The 27830-nt window shown below is 41.8% G+C and overlaps 1 protein-coding gene across 1 annotated transcript in view; it reads right to left on the reverse strand.

Moving 5' to 3' along the window:
- LOC311181130 (bMERB domain-containing protein 1) overlaps positions 1 to 16008 on the reverse strand; it is a gene marked incomplete at both ends in the record, with an annotated part of 111483 nt that extends 95475 nt beyond the window's left edge. The window contains one exon of the mRNA XM_084249376.1: positions 15699 to 16008. Coding sequence (XP_084105502.1) covers positions 15699 to 16008 — 310 coding nt within the window. The remainder of the gene's footprint in view (positions 1 to 15698) is intronic.
- Positions 16009 to 27830: the final 11822 nt, after the last annotated feature.

Here is a 27830-nt window from a genome sequence, read left to right on the forward strand (position 1 = left end):
CAAGTCCCAGATAGCTTTTTTTTCTCCTTTGCCTCTAAGTTCTGTCTTTGACTATCTGATCAGACTGGTGGTGTCACCCAAGTCTTCCTTAAATATCTCAACTGCGATCTTTAAATGGACCTTGCATTCTAGTATCTTCCATATCTCGAAATATCACTTATTCCTCCATGCACCAACCTAGAAACAATATTTTAGATCCTGCCTGGCTTAAGTAGAGCTATTTTTAAATTGTTAGGAAAACTTCCAAAGAGTTTGACATTCTTTCTTTTAAAAAATTACCCTACATAGTATGAAATGCATCCACATTCCACATTATATTTAATATAGATAGCATAACTATACATATTGAGCTGCTGCAGGTGACTTGGTCAACATTATATTCTATTTTAAAGACAGAATAAAAAACTTACTCATTTTTATTTCCTGGATTTTTTCTTTTTGTATTTTGAAGACGTGTGTATACACACATACACACCTCAAGTTTCAAATATTTTTATAAACCCTTTAAAAGGTCAAATACCTTAAGAAAAGATAACCTGGAGCTATGTTCTTTGTATCCTATAGAAGTTTCCCAACTTGGTGCAATTGATATTTTTTTTTTAAAGATTTATTTATTTCTTGTTTATACAAGCACTGGGTACAGTCAGAAGCGTGGGAAGGTGAGAGAATTCACCAGAGCCAGAGCGGGGAGCAGAGCAGGAAGAAGGACCGAAGTACACTGCTGAGGGGAGCAGCGGGCGGCATGAGAGGTTTGCGCGCCATGTGGGACCCTCCTCCGGTTGCCGGGGAGCAGCCAGGGATCGAACTGGTGCTGCAGAGGCTGAGGGCAGCTTCGCAACCCAGCATTCAACTGCTGCGCCACCGGGGAGGCCCGCAATTGATATTTAGAGCCAGGTAATTCTCTGTTGCAGGGTCCCTGACACTATTTAGGATGTTTGGCAGAATCCCTGCTTCTACCCATTAGATGCCAATAGTACCTCCCTCCAAAACTGTCTCTGGATATTGCCAAAATCCCCTGAGTGTGGGTTTACCAGGTAAAGTACAGAAATTTCAGTTACACATGAATTTCAGATAAACAACAATTTTTATTCATATGCCACAGACGCAACATTGGGACATACTTACACTAAGAAAATGTGTTGTTTATCTGAAATTCAAATTTAGTTGGGTGCCTTGTATTTTTATTTGCTAAATTTAGCTATTGTACCTAAAAGGTACAATGATCCCAGTGGAGAATAGTCCTCTATCTCAGTTCCCAACATATGCCTTCTCTCTCCTACTTTCCCCACATGTTTGAGGTAATAAGTAAGGGCATATTACTTATTACACTAGCTAGCAGAGTTAAAGGAATATGCTTTCTTTAGTTCAGGAGGTTTTTATGCATGAATGCAACTCATGCCAATGTCAGTACCCATTTACACAGAAATCAACCAATTGAACTCTTTCGGGCAGGCATTAGGCTGGAAGGATACAGAATAAATATAAAGCATAGTCCTTCACTTCATGAGCTTCAGTGTGGTTGAGAGAAAATAAAATACATGTCAGATGACTTCCAATACAAAATAGTATATAACTAAGTGCTAGATTGTATGGTACAGGTTATAAATGCTCTTAGAATCAGAAGAAAAAAAGTTCAATAAAGACTAGAGCAGGGGCCTCCCTGGTGGTGAAGACGGTTGAGCACCGCACTGTGAAGCTGTCTGCAGCCTCTGCAGCACAGGTTCGATCCCCACTGGCCAGTGAGAATCCCACAGGATGCAGCAGACCTCTCCTGTCTCACCCGCTGCTCCCCTCAGCAGTGTATTTTGTCAGTCTGCCTGTTCTGTTCCCCACTCTGTCTCTGGTGAATCCTCTCACCCTCCTGCACATCTGGCCTATACCCTGGTTCTTGTATAAATAGATAAATCTTTAAAAAAAAAAAAAAAAGACTAGAGCAGCAGGCTTAGTTTTGTGGAAAAGGGATTGGGAATGAGCTTTAAAATATAGTAGGTACTCAATTCAATAAATATTTGTTGAATGAATAGATAAATGAATGTATCAATTGTAAGTACTACATTGAATTATTTTATAGTTCCCTACCACCAGTTATTATCAACACGGCCCTTTTCCAGCCCCAGTAGCCCAGGAGAAATAAGATACAGAAAAAAAAAAAAGGGGGGGGGACATTTTTGCACCCAACACTAATGATAAAGGACTGATCACAAAAATCTGCAAAGAGCTGATGAGACTCAACAACAACAAAGAAAATAATCCAGTCAAAAAATGGGCAGAAGAGCTAAAAAGAAACTTCTCTGAAGAGGAAATGCAAATGGCCAACAGGCATATGAAAAAATGTTCAACATCACTTGTCATCAGGGAAATGCAAATCAAAACTACCATGAGATACCATCTTACACCAGTGAGAATGGCACATATTAAAAAAACTAGCAACAACAAATGTTGGCGAGGGTGTGGAGAAAAAGGAACTCTTCTGCACTGTTGGTGGGAGTGCAAACTGGTCCAACCACTGTGGAAAGCTGTGTGGAGATTTCTGGACCTACTAAACATAGAGCTTCCATATGATCCAGCAATTCCACTCCTAGGTATTTACCCAAAGGACACAGAAACATCAATTCCAAAGAACACCTGCACCCCTATGTTTATAGCAGCACTGTTTACAATAGCTAAGCTTTGGAAACAGCCCAAATGCCCAAAAATAGATGACTGGATCAAGAAGATGTGGTACATATATACCATGGAATATTACTCAGCATTCAAAGAAGATAAACACATGCAATTTGCAGCAACATGGATGGTGCTGGAAGGGATCATGCTCAGCGAAATAAGCCAAAAAGAAAAAGAAAAATACCGGATGGTTTCACTCATAGCAGGAATCTAGAAAACTTAAATAAGGGACCAGGAAAATGAATAACTATAAGAAAGTGAAAATCAAAATCAACAAAAAACTATGAACCAGAGACACTTTTAGGGGGGCGGGGGCGGGAGGGGAGGGATTGGGGTCAGAATGGGGGGACTGCAATTGTATGGGGAATATAACAATAAAAAAATAAATTTTATTATCTAATAAAAAAAATAAAAAAAATTTAAAAATAAAAAAAAGGGGGGGGGGACTCAGACAATGATTAGCTTTTGGATTTCAAAACAGACTTTGGAAACGCATCATGAAAAAATATCTTTTAAATAGTTCTTACAGTCCAAAAACCTAGCTCTAAGGACCTAAAGTCAAGTTCCAAAGAGCTCAGAATATAGTTTCTGCAATGATTAACAGTTTTGTGAAGAATAAATGAGAGTTAATTACCTTGCCCTGGGAGATGGATTCCTTAACAGAGAGAAGTGAATGGAAAGAAGGGACCAAGGAGAACCTTCTAGAACAATGCTCTGCCACCGGCATGGGGCCTGGAGAGATAGTTCAGGGAGGAGTTGAGTCAGGCATGCTGGAATGAGCTCTAGACTGCACTTGCAAGGGCCCAAGTCACTGGCTGAGTCAACACCAGCCTCGATTCATGCCCTGGAGCTCTTGGGCATTCTCCCCATTGCCTGCACCTTCATTTTCCAACAGGACAGACACCATCTGTGGCTCCATCCCCTAAATCATGCTACGTGGATGGGCCCAATTTTCCTTAAATCTGACAAAGGTCAAAAGGGAGAGTCTTTGGAGCTTATACTGCCCACAATCAGCAGATGAAGACTGATCTAGCAAAAACAAAAACAAAACTGCAAAAGTTTTAATTAATGAGTAGAATTTGAATTAAAAGGAAACAAGGAAATAACATCCTACAAGAAGACACACAAGCAAATGTCAGATGTTCTTGAAGAGACAATAAATAAACCAGCTTATGGTAAGAGAAACAGAAAGGGGGAGTAAAAAATAAATTATAGATTTTTGCTTTTAGCTTTTGCCTGTATCGCTCAAGATTCTTCTTTCTACACATTCCCATTTAAAAATTGTCTTCTTTAGCCTTTGGCTTGCATTGACTATTTTATACTCCTTTTTTGATAATAGTGAAAAATTTTTCATTTCTTCAGGTAAAAGTATAGGTGCTCCAAACCACTGAAAAATAAATCAAGATGTGTATATTGCTCTTTATAATTTCCTCCAGAAGGTAAAATAATCTACTGGCCATCATTAACTCTATTCAAAATTTCATGCATCACCTGAAGGAAATTCTCTAAATACTATTCTCACAAATTCATTGTTAGCCAAAAGCCTGGAAATCTTGGTTCACTTTAGTATTATCTGTTATTATGGAGAAATATCAGTCTGCAATTTGACGTATTGTAATTTCTGCCCTGTGAGTTTATATCTGACTGCTTAGTATGTTAATTTAATATGTCACCACCCCTTATTAAGTTCTCTAAATATTATTAAGCATTTCTCTGGCATTCAACCCCTGCATAAACAATTTTCCCCTACTTTTCTTTAATAAAGCCATAATTTAGAAGAACCTTAACGCACAAACACTTTCCCCCTAGGATTTTCTCCTGTCAATTTAGAGGTCAGCTATTAAAGAAATCAAGTGAACAAGCAATGTTTTCACTTTGATTTGGTATTTTTATTTCGAGTTTCCAAGTGACAGTGTTTTTATAGAAGGTGTTCGGTTAGAATGATGCACTAAAATTCAGCAAACAAAAAACCTGGACTCTACATGTAGTTTATTTGTTTTCTCCAACTCAAATTATAGCTGGAGAAATTATATGTTTATTATATAACTGTTATGTTCAGTGAAGGAAATTCTATCTCCCACTCGACAATTTAACTTCCTGGTGGCAACTTACTATTCCCATTCTATTGCCAACATTCAGGGTACAACTTAAGACAACAGAAAGGACCGAAAATGAAGAAGCAATAAATACAGAAAGGATAGCCACAGAATGATCTAAGTGACCTCGCTTATAAACAGGATGAATGTATAAATGTTCACTGAACTTAACTCCCAAACAATCTAACATACTTTTCAAGCAGGAATGATCAGTTCCTTCATTGAATGTGTTCAGGGCAATCTACTTTGGTCAAAATAGTAGGACAGAATTTAAATCATGAAAGAAATCAGTAGACTCAAGATGAAAAAAAAAAACAAAACACACGTGGGTCTCCCTGTTGGCTGAGGCGGTTGAGCACCATGCTGTGAAGCTGTCCGTGGCCTCTGCAGCGTGGGATCAATCCTGGCCGGCTGGGGAGAATCCAACACGGAGAGGCAGACATCTCCTGTCTCGCCCGCTGCTCCCCTCAGCAGTGTACTTCAGTCAATCTGCCTGTTCTGTTCCCCTTTCTATCTCTGGTGAATCCTCTCACCCTCCTGTGCATCTGGCCTGTACCTGGGTTCTAGTATAAATAAATAAATAAATAAAAAAGGAAAGAAAAAAACCACATGTGCGCTGGAGGGTAGGAAGGGCAGCCACAGTAACTTGAAGTTGAAACTCAAGTTCACCTCATCTTAATACTGAATTTTTTTTCCTACTTAAGCTCAAAAGGGATGGTTTTTGAGAAGTCACTTGGAAATCCTCACTGGGTTGCCTCAATTCTCTCTTTTTTTAAAGATTTATTTATTTATGCATACAAGAACTGGGGTACAGGCTACAGGTGGGGGGTGAGAAGAATCACCAGAGACAGAGTGGGGAACAGAACAGGTGGAGTCACTGAAGTACACTGCTGAGGGAAGCAGAGGGGAGACAGGAGAGGTCTGCTGCACCATGTGGGTAGCTCCCTGGCCGGGGATCGAACTCAAGCCGCAGTGGCTGGTGATAGCTTCTTAGTGCTGAGACTTAATCCCTTGCTCCATCAGGGAGGCCCTGGAACTCTCAATTCTAGTATTCTTTATCATTAAACTTCAAGTACATACTTTATCTTTAAACTCCAGATTTCCCCCTTCATGTATTGGTTATTGACAGCTTAAAAGAAAAAAATGCAATATTTTATAATTGCATTTTCTGTGCTTTAAATCTTTTAGATTCTGAACATTATGGGTAAACCTCGACTAAATATAGCCAAGCAAGGTCAAAATCTTCAGGCACAAAAATCCATTAACTTTCTAATACTTCCAGAAGTTGAACCTAATTTCAAACAAAAATTGCCTCCAGTTCCATTGCTAGGCATGTGCTGATATAATTTGTTGTGGTTAAAAAAACAAGAAACAACTCTAGAAATTCGCATAAAATTCCACTGAACTGAAAGTAAAATATCTACAGAGCCAAGAATACACTTCTAACAAATGAAGTGCATAGCAGATGAGCTGGAAATTGTAGTTGTGGATAATCTGTATCTAGTAAAGAGATTGTGGGCCTTCAATTTGACTGGTTAGCTGAGTTTATATGACTGACCTTGGAGGCCCTATCTAGCTCCAACCTAAAATGCCAAAGTATTAAAAACCAAAATTGGGCCTCCCTGGTGTTGCAAGGGGTTAAGTCTTAGCACTATGAAGCAAACCCCAGCCACTGCAGCTAGATCCCTGATCCCCAGGCAAAGAGCTGACGCACATGGCACAGCAGACCTCTCCTGTCTCCCCACTGCTCCCCTCAGCAGTGTACTTCAGTCAATCCACCTGTTCTGTTCCCCACTCTGTCTCTGGTGAATCCTCTCATCACCCCGCAACCCCGCACCTCTGGCCTACACCCCAGATCTTGTATGCATAAATAAATAAAAGCTTTTAAAAAAATTTAAAAATAAAAACCAAAATTGCAACTATCAATGAAATAATAGGATGTAAAAAAAAATTCCCCTTTGAACTCAAACTTTTAGTAGCTATGATTTCTTTTATTCATTAAACAGTTTTCTAATTTTGGCCCAAAGAACATCAATAGGAGAAAATGCTCAAGTTATCCTAGAGTACCCTTCATTTGTATGACTCCCCAGATGTCAAATTTCACTGGCTGTAAAGTGGGCAAATAACGAATCACTTCGTCCACTTGTAAGATTTTGAGGAAAATATGGAAATCTTGTTACAAACAAAAGGTTTCACATACCATTCTCAAACTTGGTATTAGAGCATTTTAAACACATGCACTTTCAAATTGCCTAATTCTCACTCACAAAACCAACAATGATATAGATAAAAGAGTATCATTTTCATTAATTTTCCTATAAACGGAGACAGGTAAGTTGCACATTATGTGTGAGCCTTAATTCCAAGTAAGCTGCATAGACACGTGTACATTATTCAAAGTTGGTCAGTGAAATTTCCCTGTTAGAAATGAAATGCCTTCTCTTTTTTTTTTTTGCTCTTTCAAGATCTCATTTTGTCTCATCTGATCCTACCATCACCACCCCAGTTCAGGCTGTAGTCTTGTGAATTTACAACCTTTGTTCTGGACTCAGGCATCTCCTCTGGGAAGTTTTCCCAGGTTATCCAGAGCACCAAGACTTCAAAGTACTTACTGCTTATGCCACTAACCCAGGACTGGGAGGCAATATTTGAGTAATGTTCAAGCTTTCTATTGACTGCTTGTCACAGATGCTGTTTAAACAGTGACTGATGGGTTGGATCAGATGTGTTAAGCACCCGATTGTCATTTTTTAAATTTATATGCTCAATAGATCATAAACTTCTTGAACATAGTTATCGCCATGTAGTTATCCTTACACCTCTAAAACAGCCATCCCATAACATTAATTGATTACTTACATGTTTATTTCATTTAGCTATGGTTCTATTGATGGATTGTAAGGGTGCTGGCACTCATTTGTGTAGAAGGAAAGATCTCCCCTGCATGGAGAAATCAGTTTTCCACCATCTGGTTAAGAGGTCCCTCTCCAAGACTAGAAATAGAAACCAGACTCCACAAAGACAGGACTCAAACTCTCTTGATCTTAAAGGTAGCAGGGTCAAGGCAGCTTCTTGGTGGTGGATGGAAGATGGTATTATCAGTGACAAAAATGGAATCAGAAAGAAATGCCAAGAAGGTGCCCTTGGAGTTAAAGGGTAAATACTCCGAATGCCTGGATGCAGGATAGGATATGTGACCCCAGTCAAGCTATTAACAATCGGAAATTGGTATTCTACAAATTTTTAAATACTTTTTGATATTTTCCAAACTTCCCTTTTGTTCTCTATATATGCTAGGGTAACACCGTTTGGAAATGTGGTCTGTCTCACTCTATTAAGGGAAATGAATTCTAGGTTTGGCCTTTGCCTGAGCAACCACAGGATCAGAACACACAAACATTAAACAAATTGTAGAAGCCAGGCAAATCTGGAGGAAAAGAGAGGGCTGCCTGTGGGTTCAAGGTCCTGAAACGTGTTTTACCAAGGACAGCAGCATTTGTAAATAAACAATACATCGTTTTGATTAATTTCCATTTCCTGCACTAACACACATCATTACTTGTGCATAAAAATACAAAGTGTATTATTTGTAAAAATTCTGAGAATATGTATTCCATGTATTCTCGACAACACAGAGTAACCCATTACTGAGTAAAGACTATCATACCCTAACTTTTATAAATAAGCTTTTTCCCCTTTGACAGTCTAAACAAAGTCTGTTTTCCCAAGTATTTTTATACAAAATACAAACACTATTTTTGCATCATGAAAGCAATATTGAACCTTATCTAAACACTGCCAGGTAGAACTTGCTACAGTTATTCTGAATATACTGAATGACAAAATGTAACTTTTGCATTGTGAAATAGATTCTCTGTTATATGAACCACTTTAAAAATAATGCCAAAACAAATAATTTTAAAATTAATGCTCTAGAAATTTCTTTACTATTGTCTCAATGATGGAAAATATTTAATATCTATTAAATTCAAATAAATTGTATGCTTAGAAGTTATAATGATGACATATAAACTCACAGTACAAATTGTAGAAGTCACATGCTTAAGAAATTCAGGTATACATTCTTAAATGAATCTTAATCATAAATTGCCAAGATAAATTTACGAACATTTCAGTGTTTCAAGTCTTTAAATTTGTGAAATATTCCATTAGAAGCAGAATTCTAGTGTAATTCTTAGATAAAATTTGCTGAAACTTGAGATATTCAAACAATTTCATAAACCCACTGGTTTGAGGTTAGACAAACTGAGTAAATCTGAAAAACTAGATTGAGTTTCTTGAGTCTACCTTAAGGATTATCTATCAATATTTATTTTAAAGCATTGATTTTTAGAAACATAATATCAATGTAAAATTGGGGTAACTATTTTCCCTGGAGTCCTATAAAGTGGAATTCTACCTTCTGGAGGAAGAAAAAAATATTAACATTTTAAGAACCTTCACTCAATATATTTCTTTAAGAAGTCAAATGTTTTGAATATTTCATGTCTAGGAAATGGGGCATGTTAGTCAGCTGAATATGCTCAAAAATTTAAAAACTTAACTAAAAAGTACCTAGGAAATTTTAAAAGTAGAAGACAACAATAAAATACATTTTATCTAGGGGACACTGATGATACACTGTTGTTGTTTTTGTTGCTGATGATACAAAAATGTACTTAAAAAGTTGTAGTATCAGCATAACAACAGATAAGTTATAGCAGTTTGGAGAAAAAAATTGTTCCATTTTTCCTTGATTGAATTCTATGTAAATAGTAATTGACTTAGATAAGAACTATTTTTGGTAAAAAAGAGAATCTGATCCAAAAGCATTTGGGTGATAACCTGAGATTTTAGGAGAAAGAGGTATTCAATTGACATAGGACTTTCTTAAACCCATTGACATTAAAATAATGGAATAGAAATAGTAATAATTACAAAATGCCATTTTGCCACTGTTACTGATATGAGCCAAAGTATTGGAAAAGTGGAAATACTACAGAAATAATACATTCAGAGTAGGATGGAGAAAAATAAAACAGGTGGAATGTTATAATTTATAAAAAGCAATGGAGTCTATGGAACAATAAATTTGCAAGATGGGGCACATAACAGGTAACGAGAGTATTTTATCCACAGCAATCAATTGCATTTAAGGAAAAGATTTAGTCATTCTAGGAGTCTGACTTCTCAGTTCTCTGGAGGCCCTTCTACTGCATGGGTGTCCTTTAGATGAAGGGAGGTGAAAACTGACTCCAAGGTACCGTCACCACTCTGTTGGGAGCAGCAAAGGAAGGTGGCCCAGAAAAAGCCAAAGAAGCCGGTGTAAGCTGTTCTCCAGCGAATGGGAATAAGGGCGAAGTTGGTCAGCTGCAAGAGACAGAGAGGGAGAATCTGTGAGGGGTCCATATGGACAAAAATCCTGAGTCCCCCTTCTCAGTAGCTTGAAACTCACCTGCACAAATGGCCAGTACATCAGAGCGCACTGGAATAAAGGAAAACTTTGTTAGAATGCTTCTCATTGCCCCAAACAATCCCACAATTCATTGAATAAAAGATTAAGAAATACCAGGCATATAGTACAATGGTGGTGTTATATTTCAGACTAAGCCGATTAAATTAGAGTGCTTAAGGTCTCCAGGGTGGGTGGCAGGTGGGGACTTGTGGAATTGTATAAAGCATTCTTACTCATGTATCCAGAAAGAAGTCTACCAGAGTCGGTACCAATTCTGCAAGACACCTGCTTTCAAAATAACAACATATGGATAGATACGGGTGTGTGTGTGTGTAGTAATTTTCCGGCTAGTCCAAGCAAATAATGTAGGAATGTATTTATAACAGATCATAAATATATTTTTTAAACCATATCACAATTTATTCTTTATGAAATGATTCGCTAATAATATACTCAAAACTATTTCATGATATGGAATAAGTCTAGATGATTTTTTGTATATTATAAAATGTTTTAGATTTACTTTAACAGGCTGTAATGTATACAATCTGAAAGAAAAGTCATCATTATCAATTTTTTTCAACAGAGGTCTTGGTAAATAAATTAACCCCCTCCCCCCAAAAAAAATCCAACAACTAGAGGTTTTCAAAATAGTTCTTTAAAGGTGGTATTACACCAGATGGTTTCTCTCATCTGTGGAATATAAATAACCAAAGCAAACAAACTAACAAATCACAACAAAAATAACTCTTAGACTCTATGAAAAGTGGGGGAGGGAGGCAAGAGGAAAGCATGGCTAAGGGCACTAGAATTTTGGTGGTGGGTGAAGTGAGGTTTATACACATATCAAGTTGTAAAGCTGCACTCCCAAAATTTATATAGTATTGCAAATTAATACATTTTTATTTTTAAAAAAGTGATATTACATTGGTAACATGAAAGTGGTATGAGTATCTCTCTCTTTTTTTTTTTTTTTAGTAATTTTCATTTTCTAAAGTTCTACAACAAACAATTGCAATCACAGTTCAATTGCAAGTATTTAAGCACTTTGAAGTCTTTAGGTATAATGTCATTGAAGAATTTACTACCTGATCAGAAAACTAAGCCCACCTAATAAATTTCTTATATCATTTTTTTTTTCTTTCAAAATGCAGCATCCTTGGGCCTCCCTGGTGGCGCAAAGGTTTAAGACACAGCACTATGAAGCTACCTGTAGTCACTGTAGCACGAGTTCTATCTCCAGCCAGGGAGGTGACCCACATAGCACAGCAGACATCTCCTGTCTCCCCCGCTGCTCCCCTCAGCAGTGGATTTCAGTCAGTCTGCCTGTTCTGTCCCCCACACTCTGTCTCTTGCGAATCCTCTCACACATCCCCCACACCTCTTGCCTATACCCCAGTTTTTGTATGCATAAATAACTATTTTTTTAAAATGTAGCATCCTCTTGTGCCTAGATCTTGGTCTTCTGCACAATCCTCCAAGAAAAGGGAAAAGGACTCCTCGGAGAAATAGTTAGGTCCAGGGTTAATTAAGGCAGGTACAAGGTGAGCCTGAAACATCTTGCTATGCCAGGAAATAAACAAATAAAGATAGGGGGTATCACAAGGACATGGAAAGAGGCACTCACTGACCAAATCAGGTACACTTCAGTACTACAAATAATTAAACACTGAAATGAATGATCAACCATTGAAAAATCAGGAGTCCTGGAGTCCTTACTAATAATAAACAAAGAATTAAGTAAATAAATAACTGGGAGAGAAAAGTTCTACACAGTCTTCCCCCTTGAAGAAAGAAGGAACTGTTCCCAAGTGTTGGGGCTCAGGAAGAAGGTGTGACTTCAACCCTCTTTATCATCTGCTTCCAATTACCATGTGGGTGATGCCAGCTCTGGGTCTTGTTACCATTCAACAGAAGATGCTAGAAGCAGTGCTGGCAATAGCTGGGTGTGGTTGACACTGCTTTTCTTAGAGAATTAGGTACATGTGAATCTCTAGGCCAGCCTATATAACCTGAAATCCTGAAAATTCACCTCTGTGTTAGTAGAATTAACATGCTATAGGCAGAACTGGAAAGCCTTCCTGATTTTATCAGGCCTACAGACACTACTTCATCAATCTCAATTGAAAGTGAATAAATATTTGTTAGAGTGGATTGTATATATTTGTATTGAGCAAACAGTGTAATAGGTGACTTGCTTCAAGTAACCCTGGGGAACATCCCACTTCTCTGTAAATACCTTAGTGAGGTTAAGAAGTTTCCTTTCACAGTGACTCAGCACACCTGGAAACCATGGCTCTGAATGTGAGAATGACCATTAAGCCATCTCTTTCTACTGTTCCTATTGTGTAATGACCTCATTGGCTCCAAAACTCAGGAATTAATGTGGGCACCAATAAGAATAAACATATGAATGTCAGACAGTTCAGAGTTGTTGTTCTTTTCCCATCCTGGAAACATTCATGTATAGACACTTGTCAAGTACTGACACTTTAAAGTATAGACAAGCTTAAAACCTCTTTTCATCCATCAAAACACTGTCAAAACACAGTGCCCTTGTATCACCAAATGGAGCCCTGATTTGAGGACAAATATTTTTATTAAAATGTATTTCTTGGGGCCTCCCTGGTGGCGAAAGGGGTTAAGTGTCAGCACTATGAAGCTATCTGCAACTACTACAGTATGTGTTCGATCCCCAGCTGGCCAGGGAGCAAGCCACATGGCCCAGCAGACCTCTCCTGCCTTGCTCGATGCTCCCCTCCGCAGTGTATTTCAGTGGATCTGCTTGTTCTGCTCCCCACTCTGTCTCTGGTGAATCCTCTCACCCCCTGCACCTCGGGCCTACACCCCAGTTCTTGTATGCATAAATAAAAAATAAATCTTAAAAAAATGTATTTCTTGTTAAAGGTATATAAAAAGATGTTGGTTGCATTTTCAAGTGTCTGTTTTACCTTATATGTATTCCAGAATTTCTGCTTCAGGTCCAAAAATATGTCATCCTTTCCTTGGAGAATACTCATACCTATTGGCACAAACACACACCAAAGGAATTTTACAAGATTCAGTAGGATGAATATTTAATGACAGTTCATGTTCGTTTTCTTATCCAATATGCAAAATAACCACCCCATTCTCAGACTCAAATGCCCCTTCTGATCCAACAGTCAAAACACAACATAATTTCCACTCTAAAACTATGCAAATGTCAAAGGAATGATAATTACAAAGCAAGAATGAATAGCAGGGTATAAAAGTTATAATTTTTCAAAAACTGTAAGAGAATTCACAAAAACAGCAGTGTTAAAGTAGTAGGACTATGAGTGACTCTTTGCCTTCCAAACTTTGAGAAATGTTTACATTTTTTAAACTTAGTTTCATTCTTTTTTTTTAAAAAAAAAAGCCTGACAGACAGTGAGTATGTTAGTAACCATAAATTCCCCATCAATATCACCCTAATCAGAATCTGAAAGCAGAATACCAATTCAGTCTTCCTAAAAACATTTTGAAAACTTTGATATTCAAGCACCCCAGAAAGAAATTCAGGGAACAAGGACAAAAAGCCTCCTATTTTTGGAAGGGTGTAAAAATAAGAATGTTCTTTAAAAATTCTCTGGAATTAGAGCTTTTTTGAGTCCCTGGAAGGGGATTCTTAATAGGACTCCTAAGGAAACCCAGCCAAATATCCTTGACACAGCCCTTCACTTACCCAGCACTAATTAAGTGCTTTGCACTTTATGTGCCTTATTTCAGTTGACACAAGCAAACTGCTGAAGTTGGTATAACAGAGGAGGAAATTGCCCAGATAGGTTAATAGGGGCCAAGTCCAAGCCAGGTGTGAATTCCTGAGCCAGACCTCTTTATCACAACTACTGTGGCTTCTCCAACACAAAAGGTCATCTGATTTAGACAATTTCCAAGTCGGAAATGCCTTGAACAAACACCCCATCCTGCTCCCTCCGTTTGAACATGCAGGAGACTGGGCCAGAAATCTGAAAAGCAAAACACGCAAGCAATCTGTGCAGGAATCTGGGGCCTGTTCCCACAGCATCTTTCTGGTTTCAGGCCTACTGATAACTCACCCCAAAGGGACCATGTTGTCTTTGGACAAGTTGCTAAATCCCTTTGAGCTTCCGTTTCCTCACCTGTCACATGGAATAATAAAAGGGCCTGCTCACTGGGTTGTCCCAGAAGTAAGCAGGAAGCTGGTGCCCAAACTCCCAGTCCCTGGCTCTCAACCCATTTATCTAATAACAAGCTGAGGAACATGTTTGCAGATCTGGTAAACTGTTTGCAGACAGATAGTATGGCTGAGACTGGATCTTCAGGAAGCGGTCCTTCATGTTTACTGTGGGAAAAAGTTCCCCCAAAAAAGATCCATAGGCAGTCTAAGCTTCTTCAAGGCAGTGGCCTGATCACCTCAACTTGGTGTAGAAGCTCCACCAGCCACTGACAGAGAAACTCTCTTGGAGCAAATGGGTGAACCACCCTCAAACCAAGGCTAGGTCAGAGACCCCTGGTTTTTTCAGGGAGTTGGGGTCCCTCCCCAGTTGGCTCCCTTCCAGTCCACAGAAGAGCACTTCCATTGCTTTTGGATTTTAGGAGTTGTTGTCAAAACCCTAAAATCAGGTCCTCGGGATATGGGGTAGATTTTCTTAGGAGGGGGCTCAAGAGATCCCCAAAGCTATAGGTTCCTCCATGACAGGGGTCCAAACCTCCTCACATTTTCTGTGGGTTTTGACAGGGTATGGGACTCCTGAAGGAAAATCTCATTGCCAAAGCAGGATCAGGGCCCTGAGCACCAAGTTCCCAGGAAACCAGGCCTGACCTGCTCTGATGCTCTGATCACCGGTTCCCTCACATTTTGTTCGTCTGTTGGAATGGGGTGTCCGCCAGTGGAAGGGAGGTCCCAAGCCCAGGCATGGATTTTCCAAGGAGCATGTCGACTCCATCCCCACAACGAGCTCACAGGGTTTGCAGTTGCCATGGTGTGGAGCTGGGTTATCTCCGACAACCCAGAGGGTCTTTTTTAGAGGCAAAGTGACTCCCAACCCTGCCTTCGCCCCTTCCACTAGCATCCCAGGCCTCCTGCAATCTCCAGTTCGATTTTGCACAAACCTAGTGTCCCACTTGCGACCCTAGCCCCCTGGATCTCTAACCTGCTGGACCTTGGCACCCTAGTTCTCCACCGCTGCAGCCACCACCCCTCAACACCCTCTTAATCCCTGGCCCCCAGATTTCTCAGCCCCTCATCCTCGCTTTTCCCGGTCCCCTGAACTCCCGCAACCCCAATACCCCCCAACCTCCCTGCAGCCCTCCCCATAGTTCCCAGCACCTGTCTGGGCCCCAACCCCCCCACTCCCCACTCCCAGACCTTCGCACCTACCCATCACTGACCTCGCCAATCTCCACCCAACCCCTTGGACCCCAGACCTCTGCCTCCGGTCCCCCAACCCTGGGTATCCTGCCCCCCTCTGGCACCTCACCAGAATAGAAGGCAGAGATGGCCACGGGCCCGCCGACCGCCTGGTCGCACAGCACCTTGGCCAGGACGGCGCGCGGCGCGCGGCCGGGCAGCGCGCGCTCCAGCAGCCGCACCCACGCGTAGTTGAAGTTGGCGTGGAAGGTCACGGCCAGGGTGGCCACGCGCCGCGTCTGCTGCCAGTCGGGCGGGGCGTCCCGCAGCCCCTGCTGCAGCGCGTCGCCCGCCGAGAAGAGGCCGGCGTAGAGCACCACGTTTGCGGGCCACGGGTAGCGCCGGGCCGCGCGCGGCAGCGCCCGCCACCAGCTCGCCATGCCCGCGCCGGGGCGCACGCCAGCCGCCCGCACCGCTCCCGGCTCGCCCGCCGCGGCCCCTCTGCGCCCCGCGCGCGCTCCCCGGGCCTCGCCCGGCCCCTCCGCCGACCCGCTCGCAGGACCACGCCCGCCGGCCGCCCCCGGCCCCTCCTCGGGCCCGGCGGGCTCCGGGCTCCCCGCGGGCCGGCCCCCCCCCCCGGCCTCCCCCCCCCCCCCCCCCGGCCGCCGCGGCCCCTCCCCTCGCGGCCGGCTCCCCGGCGCGCGCCCCGGCCTCCCCGCCGCCGGCACCTGCCTCCTCCGGGCGCGCAGGAGCGATTGGGCGCCCGGCGCACACCCAGGCCGCGCCGTCCAATCCTGGTGGCCACAGCCCACGGCGGGGGCCGAGCCTCGGGGAGGTGGCTGGACCGCTGGACCCAGGATTTCGTTTGCATGAAATAGCAGAAGAGGCAAATCCGTAGATACCGAAAGTGGACTCTTGGCTGTCAGGGAGAGTGGACGTTTGCGGGGAGAGGGGACCTGACAGCTCACTGGGGGATGGGTTCTTTGGGTTGATGAAAATGTTCTGTGTGCAGGCGTGATGGTCGCATGGTTTTGTAAACATACTAAAAGCCATTGGCTGGTGCACTTCAAAATGGTGAATTATCTGCTTTTGGAAAGGAGAGAGGTGTTGGAAAGAGGATGTGTAGTTACCAAAATGGTGGGGTGTTTCACACGGCCCTGACCCCAGCCGCACCCCACCACAGTGTGTTCAACACATGCAATAGGGCTAGAAGTTAAAAATCAGGATGTGAGGTGGGTGCAGTGGTGATGGCCCAGATTCTGTCAGAAGCAGCGGGTCTTTAGGACTCTAAACAGTTGTCACAGCCAATTCTCTACCTCCTGCTTCCCTGTCCTCCACTCTCGCTCCCTCGCTTTCTCTGCTATCTGCTTACCCCGTTTCATTTAACTTTATTAACTTCGCATTTTGATATAATTCCAGACTTTAAATAATTTGCAAACATAGTCCAGAGTTCCCATATACCTGTCACCCAAGCGTCTGCAAATATTGACGACTCCCATAACCATAGCACAATTATCTAAACAAGGAAACAAACCCTGAAGCAATACTGTTACCTAATCTACAAACCACATACCAAGTAGTGCAAAAGCCCTTTTTCCAGTCTGGCATCCAATCCCAACCCCTTTGCATTGCATTGAATTGTCACATGTCCTGAGTCACACAGGGCCCCAGTCTCCAATCTGGAGCACCAACCGGTTGTTTTGTAGACTGTTCCTCCATTTGCAGACCCCATTTTGTGCTGTTCCTCCATTGGGAGCTAAATGGCGTCCACCCCCAAATTCATATATTGAACCTCTAACCCTGGGGAAAATTCAATCTGACCAGTGTCCTTGTAAGAGGAGGACATTTGGACACAGATACAAGGGCTGTGTGCGCATGGAGGAGAGAGCATGTGAGGACATGGTGAAGAGGCTACTCAAGCGAAGAAGAGAGGCCAGCGATCCAGCAGACATCTTGATCTTGGACTTCCAGCCTCCAGACTGTGAGAAAATCAATTTCCGCTTTTCAAGCCTCCCAGTCTGTGGTGTTTTGTGATGGCAACCCTAACAGATTACTACACTCATGCTCTTAGAGCTTGAAAATCTGCCCATCTCTGTATTGTCAGTCCCTCCTCTCCTTGTCCTTATTAGCAGTCCCATGAAAATCCCTGCGGGACTGCTCATAGCCGGGCAGGCTCTTATTCACCAAAACATCTCTTTCTTTATCATTTATACCCCCTTTGTATTGTTTTCCTATTATATTATTGTTATTATAACAAGTGACCACTTAGTGGCTTAAAACAACACAAATGTGTTGTCTTCGGGTTTTGGAGAGCAAAAGTTTAAAATAGATTGACAGAGCTGTAGTCCTTCTGGATGCCTCAGATGAGAATGCATTTCCCTGCCTTTTCCAGCTACTTGAGACCCCTGCATTCCTTGGCTTATAGCCCCTTCCTCCATCCTCAGGATCTGCAGAGCAGCATCTCCCAGTCTCTGTCATTTCTCGGCCACTGTCTTTTCTCCTGACCCTCCCACCTCCCTCTTTGAAAGACCTTTGTGATTGCATTTGACCGATCTGGGGGATCCGGATCCTTACCTTGAATCTCAAGATCCTTACCTTGAGGGTCAACTATAAAGTCCCATTTGCCATGTAACATATTTGTTACAGGTACCCCTCTGTGAAGGGAAAGCACCATTTTCTTCACCCCTACTTACACTCCGCTTAGAATTACAAGTCCCCAAATGCTGTGGACTGGACTTCCTGAGTGGGGGAGCTCCTGGGATCCGGAGGTGGAGCATGGCCAGGTAACCGTGTAAGACTGAAAGTCAGGTGGGCCTCTCCTCCTGCTTCTCCAGTTTTGACTTGTACCTAGGGAGCTGATGGACATGTGTGGAGGAGACACATGTAGAAACACTTGGAAAAGGCTCTCAAAAGAGACACATGGGCGGGGGACATGTGGGAAGGCTGGCCCTGGTCCTTGGTAGAGACAGTGGCAGCCACTTTTTTGGATCTTTGCCAGAAGATACCTTATATTTGTGGCAAGCTTGCCCCTCTCCCTGTCCTATAACACTTGGACCTCAGTGGCCCCACTTGGGTGGAGCCTTTTGGCTGGGCATTTGCCCACAAGGGTTTGGGTGAGTTTCTGAGTTTTATTAGGAATGTCCTTTTCTCTCTCTCTCTCTCTCTCTCTCTCTCTCTCTCTCTCTCTCCCACTCTCTCTCTCTCTCTCTCTTCGTCTCTCTGCAAACTACTTCTACTAAAGATATTTCACACTAAGAATCTGCTTTATTTTCTTTTGTGAATATGGATGCAGGATCCCTTTTAGAGCATGCACCCCTTAACAGTTTGGGGTTCTGGGTACCCCTTGGTCGCACACTAACATATTCACAGGTTTTGGGGATTAAAATACTGACATGTATGGAGGGACGTTATTCAGCCTACCAAGCTCTATAGTAGAAGGGGCTATGAGCCATTAATGCAGAAGCCTCTATTATTCTTTTTCTCTCCTTGAAGGATAGGCCTCTTCAAAATTATTCAGATAGGTATTTTCCAAGATGTCAGATAGGTATTTTCCAGACTTCTTCCAATATGTGTTGATAGAAGCTTGGAGTAGAAAAATTTAGGATGGAAGTTCTCACAAGGACAAACACCAAAGGTGGTTTATTGGAGGAACTTACCTGATGGCAGAAAAAACATCTAGAACATCCGTCTTGGTCATGAGTCACCCTCTTCCATCACATGTGACCTTCTTTCCTTGAGGGGCACATTAGTGCACATCCCAGACCCCTCTGGGTTATTCTAGGCTGGCAAATAATCAAACCAGTACCAGACAGATTGATATGAGAAACAAGCTTAGAGAAGTTTAACAATAACATGTACGCCTCCTGTGTACATGAGCACGACTGGGTAATTCATCCATGTGCCTTTAGATGCCATCTTAAATAGCTTAGCTGAGGCAAGGGAGGTTGAGTGACAAAAGGGGAAGTCAGTTAGGGCACTTACTGGGGAAAACAAAGGTACTTCTGCTTTCTCCATTGAAAAGAGATGTCTTGCGGAAAAGACAGAAGTTTAGATATAAACATCACAAGAAAATCCACCCAGCTCTCAGAGCCCCTCCCATGAACCAAACCTATTACAGTGTCATATTTTGGGGTGGAACATTTTTGCTCCCCTACAGGCCACTATCCCATTAATTAGTTCAAGAAAAAGAAACCTCAGTACACCCCATTTACTTTAGAATTGACAGCCATATAATTTCTCCAAGTGTATGTAACTACATTTTTTCTTTTTCTCCTCCCAATCTGTTTGACATTCCTTCTTTTACTGGACCAGTCTGAGAAGAATTTCAGAGGGAGTGAGAAATGTTCCCCTTCACCCCTATACCCTCTAACAGCAATTGACCATATTAGCTGAAATCAAACTACCCATCTCTCAGCACAGAGGATAGGACTGTGTGTTCAGTCACTCACTCATTCATCCAGTTGATCAAGCACTATAACCTAAGTGCTGTGGAAATGTTAGTGGGTAAAATGAGGGGCACCCCAGGAACCCCAAACCTGCCTACTCAAAATAGGTTCTGCCATCCACTGCATAAAGACAAAGCATATACTAGTGCATAAGGGCTTCAATAAAAAAGAACTTTAATACATTTAGCATGCAATAGAGAAAATAGAAGAGAATATAGTTAAAATAATTTCCGCATGACACACCCAAAGTTACACATCCAAAGTAAATGCAGGAGCCTCTATAATCCTTTTGCTCTCCTTGAAGAATAGACCTCTTCAAAATTGTTCAGATAGGTATTTTCCAAGATGTCTAGAGAAGACTTCTTCCAATATGTGTCGATGGAAGCTTGGAGTAGAAAAATGTAGGATGGAAGTTTTACCCTGGTGGGTAAAAATGCCGAGCCAAACAGGGTGGGCCCCAAATGCTCAATTAGCTTTGAATTTCAGATGAACCATGAAGAGTTGTTTACTTTAAATACATCCCATGCAAATATTTAGGATGCACTAATACAAAAAATGATCGATTGTGCATCTGAAATTCACTGGTCACCCTCTATTTTTAAAATTTGGTTCAATCTGGCACCTCAGTCATTGAGAGTCTACTGCCCTGTGTGCGGTCTCTAAGGTGCAAAGATTCCTTTATACCTCACAGAGGCTCAATGAGGCTGGGGTTGGTAAACAATCTATAAGGTTTACCTCCTCCAAAATCTATGGTGATCTTGAAGTCACAAAACCATGCCCCAGCTGGCCACGGTCAACGCCTGGGGAACACATAGCTCTGTGTCTCCAATCGCTACCGGCGAACGCCCCTACAACTCCCCCAAACTAACCTCCCAGCAGTAACCTCACTCCTTTTGAGTTGTTTCTGTTGGTGGATGGAAAAGAATGGAACATCACAACACCATGACGACTGTCCTTTCCTGGCCCACACCACAGCCCATTCACAGGAGGTGGGAGAACAGCATCCCTGCCACAGGAGCAGCTGAGTCCCACTGACCCAAGTACACTCTCTTCTCCCCACTCAGTACAGGCTTCTGAACAAACCTGGCTTTCCTGCCCCCAGATTGTGTCTGTCATGATGGGCTCACGGGTAGCCCAGCTCCCCCAGCATCACTCTCTATCAAACAGCTCAGCACATTTATTTAATGGGAGTTGAGAGGAAGAGAAATGAAAACTTAGGAGGCTTCGATGCATTTATATGTCTCACTGTATACTTGTCTCTTAAAGGCAATAAAAAATTTCAGTAGTTAAAGACAATCAAGCAAAGGCTATTGAACTTGCATGACCTTCAAAGAAGAGCGGTTCTAAGAGAAATTAATTCATTACACGGATGCTCCATCATCTGTGCCAGCTGTGATTCAGAGCCTTCTGGCAATAATGAGGCAGCACATTCAAGTGGCATTAATGTCCCTGAACAGTAGGGGACAAGTGAGGAAGAGGTGCTGCATGTAAATGTCAGGGTGGGGGCTGGTGTTAGAGACTCTTTCAGCAGGATTAAGCCCGATGAACTTTAATTTACAGCTAAGGCTCACATTAAAAATACATTAAGCTGATTACAACAAAGCTTTCTGTGGCAGATATTATTTCATTTTATTTAAATGAACCCCCCGATTCATTATGGGTCTCTGAGTCTAAATTCTTCTAACTTCTCTTGCTAATGCTGAAATATCTACTGAAACCCTGAAGGCTACCACAATTATAAGACTTCAGGAGGGAAGGAAGCAGCTCATAAGGTCATCTCCTCAAAAAGGCTCGTTGAAGTTCCTCCAGCTCCCTGTGTTAGGGGGAAAGGACGTCCTGAGCTAATTCGATGCAGGCTTTGTGGACACCACCCCCACTCCAGATCAAAGCCATCAGGAAAGACAAATTGGGAAAGACATTGGGAAAGACAAATCCCGTCACCACCAAAGGGAAGGTGGCTGGGACCTGAGGATGGAGTTAAGCAGCCAGGGTTGGTATAAAAACCAGACACGTGGGCCTTGGGGTCTCTGACACTGCCGCTCGCCTCCTGGCTTCACGGCTCCTGGCTCTTGGCCAGCTCTCAGAGTGCCATTTGGGATTCCAGATTGGTGGATCGGGTAGAACGCATTTAAAACTTTGTCTCCCACTTTTCTCCCTGAGCTGTACATTTCTTCATTTGCCCTTCCCTTGTAAATAAACCTTTTATTAACCTTTCGCGTGTGCCTGCAGTAGAGTATTGATAAGTCCTTTTAAGCGCGTGGGTGAGGACCCACAGTCAGGCACCCCATTTTGTATCGGGGCTGCCCGGTAACAGATAGACCACAATTTGCTTATCTTTTCACTTTTTGGTGGACTTTGGGTTCTTCCCTAATTCTCCTTACTCTGTGTAATGCCCTCTGCTGTTTGCTACACTGTTTCACTTTTCTAAACATGCCAATCATGACCACTAAAATGATTTCACAACTCACTGATAAGGTGACTCTTGGTTTGAAAGACACTGATATAAATGTTAAGTGAAATAATGAAAGTGTGTAGAGGAAAAGGGGCAAAGAGCTTCAGCACTGAGTGTTGAGGAAATCCAATGAGTAAACTTGGGTAGAGAAAGAAGAAACACCAACAGAGAGTGAAAAGAGGCAGGCAGAGAAAGAAGAGGGCAACCAAGAGAGTTTGTTATCTTGGGAAGGAAGCAAAGTCATGGTTTCAAAAAGGCAGTGATTATCCGGACCCAATCAATGCAGCTGAGATGTCAGGTAAAATTGAGATGATTTTCGGGAGCTTTGGGTAGAGTGAAAGCAGCAGAAGCTGGGTTGAAAAGTGTTGGTGGTAAGTACTTGATGAAAATTGGGACCATATGTATAAGCAGACTATAGTCTGTGGAGTCATTGTTGTTTTTTGATGTAAAAAGCCTAGCAATATTTAAAGAACACTAATCGGTAAGCATAACCTAAATTTATAAACCTAACACCATGAGATTAAGTACTTTATCCATGTAGCTGTAAGAGTCCAGATTTTCACAGAGTTGCTATACCACCAAGCAGGAAAAAGCTGGTCTGTGTAGGATTGAATCTTGTACATTTGATTTTTTTTAAGATTTATTTATTTATGCATACAAGAACCAGGGTAGAGGCCAGAGGTGCAGGGAGGTCAGAGGATTCACCAGAGATAGAGTGGGGAGCAGAACAGGCAGATCCACTGAAATACACTGCTGAGGAGAGCAGCAGGCGAGTCAGGAGAGGTCTGCTGCGCCATGTGGGTCAGATCCCTGGCAGGCCAGGGATCAAACTCATGCCACAGTGGCTGCGAATAGCTTTATAGGTTGCATCTTAACACCTTGTGCCACCAGGGAGGCCCTTGTACATTTGACTTAAAAGTCTACAATTGAGTCAAAACTAAGCCAAAACAAATCTTAGAAATCTGACTGCAGAACTGAGGCTACTAGAGGGGGAAGGGGCCCCATGGTTTAGGGTAGAGCCTGTGGGTGTTTTGGTGGTGGGTGTGGTATGGTGACATACATCTGAGGAGGCATAAACCTAGTCCCCTAAGTCATATTCAGTGTTGCCGCCTCGCTGGTGGCCTACGTATTAAGGCTCAGTTTTGTCACCACTACAGCCTGAGTTGAATGCCCAGCTGGCTGCTCCCCTCAGCAGTGTATCTTAGCAAATCTGCCTGTTCTGCTTCCCATTCTGTCTCTGGTGAATCCTCTCACCCCCAAACTCTGGCCTACACCCAAGTTCTTCTACACACAAAGAAAAACATATACAGAATTGTAAACCAATGTTATTTCAAAAAGAATTATGCAACATCACAAATCAATATTGTGAGCAATAATTTTCCATGAAAAGATCTTGAAATGATGTAATTTAATAAATAATCATATAGGCAGATTATGTAAGCCCTTATTGCTAGCTAGGCAAGTAAAAAAATGCTTTCTCTTTTAAAATATAAGTCTACAATTCAAAAAAAAGAAAAACAAAATCTGCAATCAAAAGAGTTTTATTGTCTTTTGTAGGCTTCTTGGGAGGAAAATATAATTATTTGTTATTGAGATTTGTGAACGGTAAGAAATTTACCTATTTTATATCAGGTGAGGCTCTGGTTCATAACTCTATGAAGGAAAACCACTAAGCCTTTCAAATATCAACATTAAGCCCTTCTAATAATAGATGGACACTCCAGGGCCTCCCCGGTGGCGCAGCGGTTGAGTGCTGGGTTGACAAGCTGCCCGCAGCCTCTGCAACGCCGGTTCGATCCCCCGCCACCGGCCGAAGGTCCCACATGGCGCACAGACCTCTCCTGCCGCCCGCTGCTCCCTTCAGCAGTGTACTTCAGTCCTTCTGCCTGCTCTGCTCCCCGCTCTGGCTCTGATGAACTCTCTCACCCTCCCGCACTTCTGACTGTGCCCAGTGCTTGTATAAATAAATAAATAAATCTAAAAAAAAAAATAGATGGATGCTCCTGATGATGGACAAAATCCTGTACTCTTACATATCCTGTTGTGAAACACAAAGACTGAAAAATCTACACCAGATTTTCTTTTTCTATCAAGGATTTTACTGGGACAATTGCTTAAACAACAAATAAAATCAATGTTAATTTCCTGACTTGATTGATTATGCTGTGGTTGTGAAGGAGAATATCCTTGTTTGGGGGGAAAATGCATCAAGTTGATTAGAATGAAAGGGCATCATATCTGAACCTATGCAATGATTCAGGCAAGATCTATGTGTACATATAGATGCATGTATTTATAGAGCTAATTAAGCAAAGATGATAAAATGTTAATGTGGGGAATATGCATGAGGTATTTAAGAATTCTCTGTACTTTTCATGCAACTTTCCTACATGTCTGAAGTTATGTCAAAAAAAATGAAATCATATGTTGGAATTATACTCCTGAAAGGAAAGCTCCCTCCCATATAAAAATTCTTATGTGTAACATGATTTATAGCTCTTCTCTTTTAGGTAGGAATTAATATTAATTACAGTATATTAGTGCCTGCTAACAACAAAAAGAGAGAAAACCAGGTATTCTGTGTGTGTTGATGGAGAGTCCAACTGTACCTCTGAATGTCCCCAACACTTCAAACCTCAATCCAGCTACCAGTTTGCAGGAAATTCACAGAATGGAGGAAAACCCAGACTACAGGAAATCCTAGAACAATAACCTGGTGTCAACAAATGAATTGCAGGCCTCCCTGGTGGCACAGCAGTTGAGCGCTGGGTTGCAAAGCTGCCCGCGGACTCTGCGGTGCCGGTTCGATCCCCGGCTGCTCCCCGGCCACCAGAGGAGGGTCCCACATGGCGCGCAGACCTCTCCTGCCGCCCGCTGCTCCCCTCAGCAGTGTACTTCGGTCCTTCTGCCTGCTCTGCTCCCCGCTCTGGCTCTGGTGAATTCTTTCACCTGCCTGCGCTTCTGACTGTACCCAGTGCTTGTATAAACAAATAAACAAACAAATAAATAAATAAAAACATGCCTCTATTAAAAAAAAAAATGAATTGCAAAGGAGTGTCCCTTCCACCTGAAGCTGTCATCTTGCAGTAAATCACCAAAACAAACAACACCTAGGGGAAGAGGACAGGTAACTGCTGTATGTTCTCCAGGCCTTTTAGAAAACACAGGGTGCTCCTACCAGCCCACACAGGCAAATCTACAAGAACGGTGTTAGTGTAGACATATCAGGGGCACCGTGACCATGGCAACACTGGAAGAGTCTATACTGTGTCACAGGTGGTATTGTAAACAAGTGCAAGATTCTTGCCAAGAGAATTCATGTTCACATTAAGCATATGAAGTGCTCTCAGGGCCAAGATAGCTTCCTGAAATGTGTGAAAGAAAATGATCGGAAGAAAAGGAAGCCAACTGGGGTTCAGCTGAAGGGCCAGCCCGCTCCCCCTGGAAAACTCACTGTGTGAAAACCCACGGAAAGGTGCTTGAGCTGCTGGGACCCATTCCCTATGAATTCATGGTGCCATAGGTGTGAACAAAAAATAAACGAAGACCTCTGGCCTGTAAAAAAATTTTTTGCAAAAGAGAAAAAAAAATGAAAACCAAAAGATTACAAGAGACCAAGAGGATGTATTTAAAGGTGAAGTTAAATTATAACGTTTAGGACTGCATGTTTGGGTGAGCAAATGACAAAGAAACAATAAGGACATAATTAGTATAAAGGTCAGGAGTTGGATATTTTATCTTGGGGTGACGATGGGAGATTATTTTAGGGAGGGACACCTGGAAGGCTTACGGGTCTCAGTTTCCCTTCCAAGGAGGAAGGGTGGTGGTGGTGTAATTATAGGGTGTCGATCAATGCCAATTCATTTTTTATGCTGTTTTCTTTATTTTAACAATAAAGAGATTTTAGGTTTTTTTTTTTTTACTTTTTTTCATTAAAATGGTACTAAATGAACTTCGTATAACTAATGAGGCAGGATGGGATAAAAGTGGTCTCAGGGTTGCCGCCTCAAGTCCTCCTTAGGGATTGCAGACTTCTCTCTTAAATTCCTTAGTAAATTAAAACAAAAAAAAATTAAGACTTTTTTTTTTTACAGGCAATTTACTTAAATTTTTTAATCCACAAGCAAAACGCAGGAAAATGATAAAAATTCAAATAGCGCAAAAGAATATTCCTTTTCCCTCGTCTCCATTCCCCCAATCCCATTTCAAAGAATCCTTCACCTCCTGCTTTGTGAAAAATACTCATATCTGTTTCTTAATGTATAATAAAGACTCTGCTGGCTCACTACTATAAAAAATGAGTTTATTACTGTATGTGCTCTCTCTCTCCAACTCCAGATTTTTGTTAACTCTTATTTCTTCTAGGGGTTTCCTTTATGTTTTTAAATATTATACTTAAAATCTATCTTGATGTAGCCCTTTTAGAGAGTAGCTACCTGCTAAAATAAATTAAGGACTTTAGTGGCTCCATTTACCTTTCTATTCACTTATCTCTTCTGCCAAGTTTTGGTAATTTATTATCATTTTCACATGGTCATGGTGAATAATTAATATATCTTACACATGTGTCACTTAGTTGATCCTACAAGTTAAAGGCTAAAAAACATCTGCTATATGGCTAAGTAAATGTGATCCAGGACACAAAATCATGTGAACGGATTCAAAGGGGGAAGGAGCCTGCTTTATTTCCTCCACTTTTTAACTTCTTACTTCCTTTACTTGGTTTGCTTTTTGCCTATTAATAAATAAAAGACTGCATCAATGCGTGTACACCGAATGTCAGCAGAGATTAAACTTTCTCACAATAAGTAGTTTCATGCTCTGACTTCTTAGAATATTTTCTTATATCGCTATACTAGCCCATAAAATATTGCATTATAATTTATTAGCTAACATACAAGTCAAGTGGTTTTAACATTTTTTGCCATGTGTGTATATGTGTGTGTGCGCATGCACATGCGTCTATCAAAAACTTGAGTATAAAATGGACGCTATGGGCATTTCCCCCCAAAAAAATGCACGCCACACAAAAGTTGGGGTCTATTTTTAGGAGTTTCATAGACTTTCTCTTTGTCCCAAAGTGAAAACTATAGAACAGGAATATTGCTTATTCTTGTGTATTTCTAGTGTCTGTCGGAGATGGTAGGCAATAAATATTTGGATAAATATTAAAGAAATCAACTATTCCCACTTTTTCACGTTGAGTTTTAAAGTCTACCTTTACAATAAATGTTTCATTTCTCTAATATTTGTTTTGTAGAATCTATTCTATAATGCAATCCACAGATACTTGGAGGTGACGTTAGAAATTGCTAGAAATTTAATGATATCCATGCTGAAGTGTTTGGGAGTGAAATGTATTGAT

The sequence above is a fragment of the Talpa europaea genome (assembly GCF_964194135.1).
Source record: "Talpa europaea genome assembly, chromosome: 12".
In the NCBI taxonomy this organism is placed as follows: Eukaryota; Metazoa; Chordata; class Mammalia; order Eulipotyphla; family Talpidae; genus Talpa; species Talpa europaea.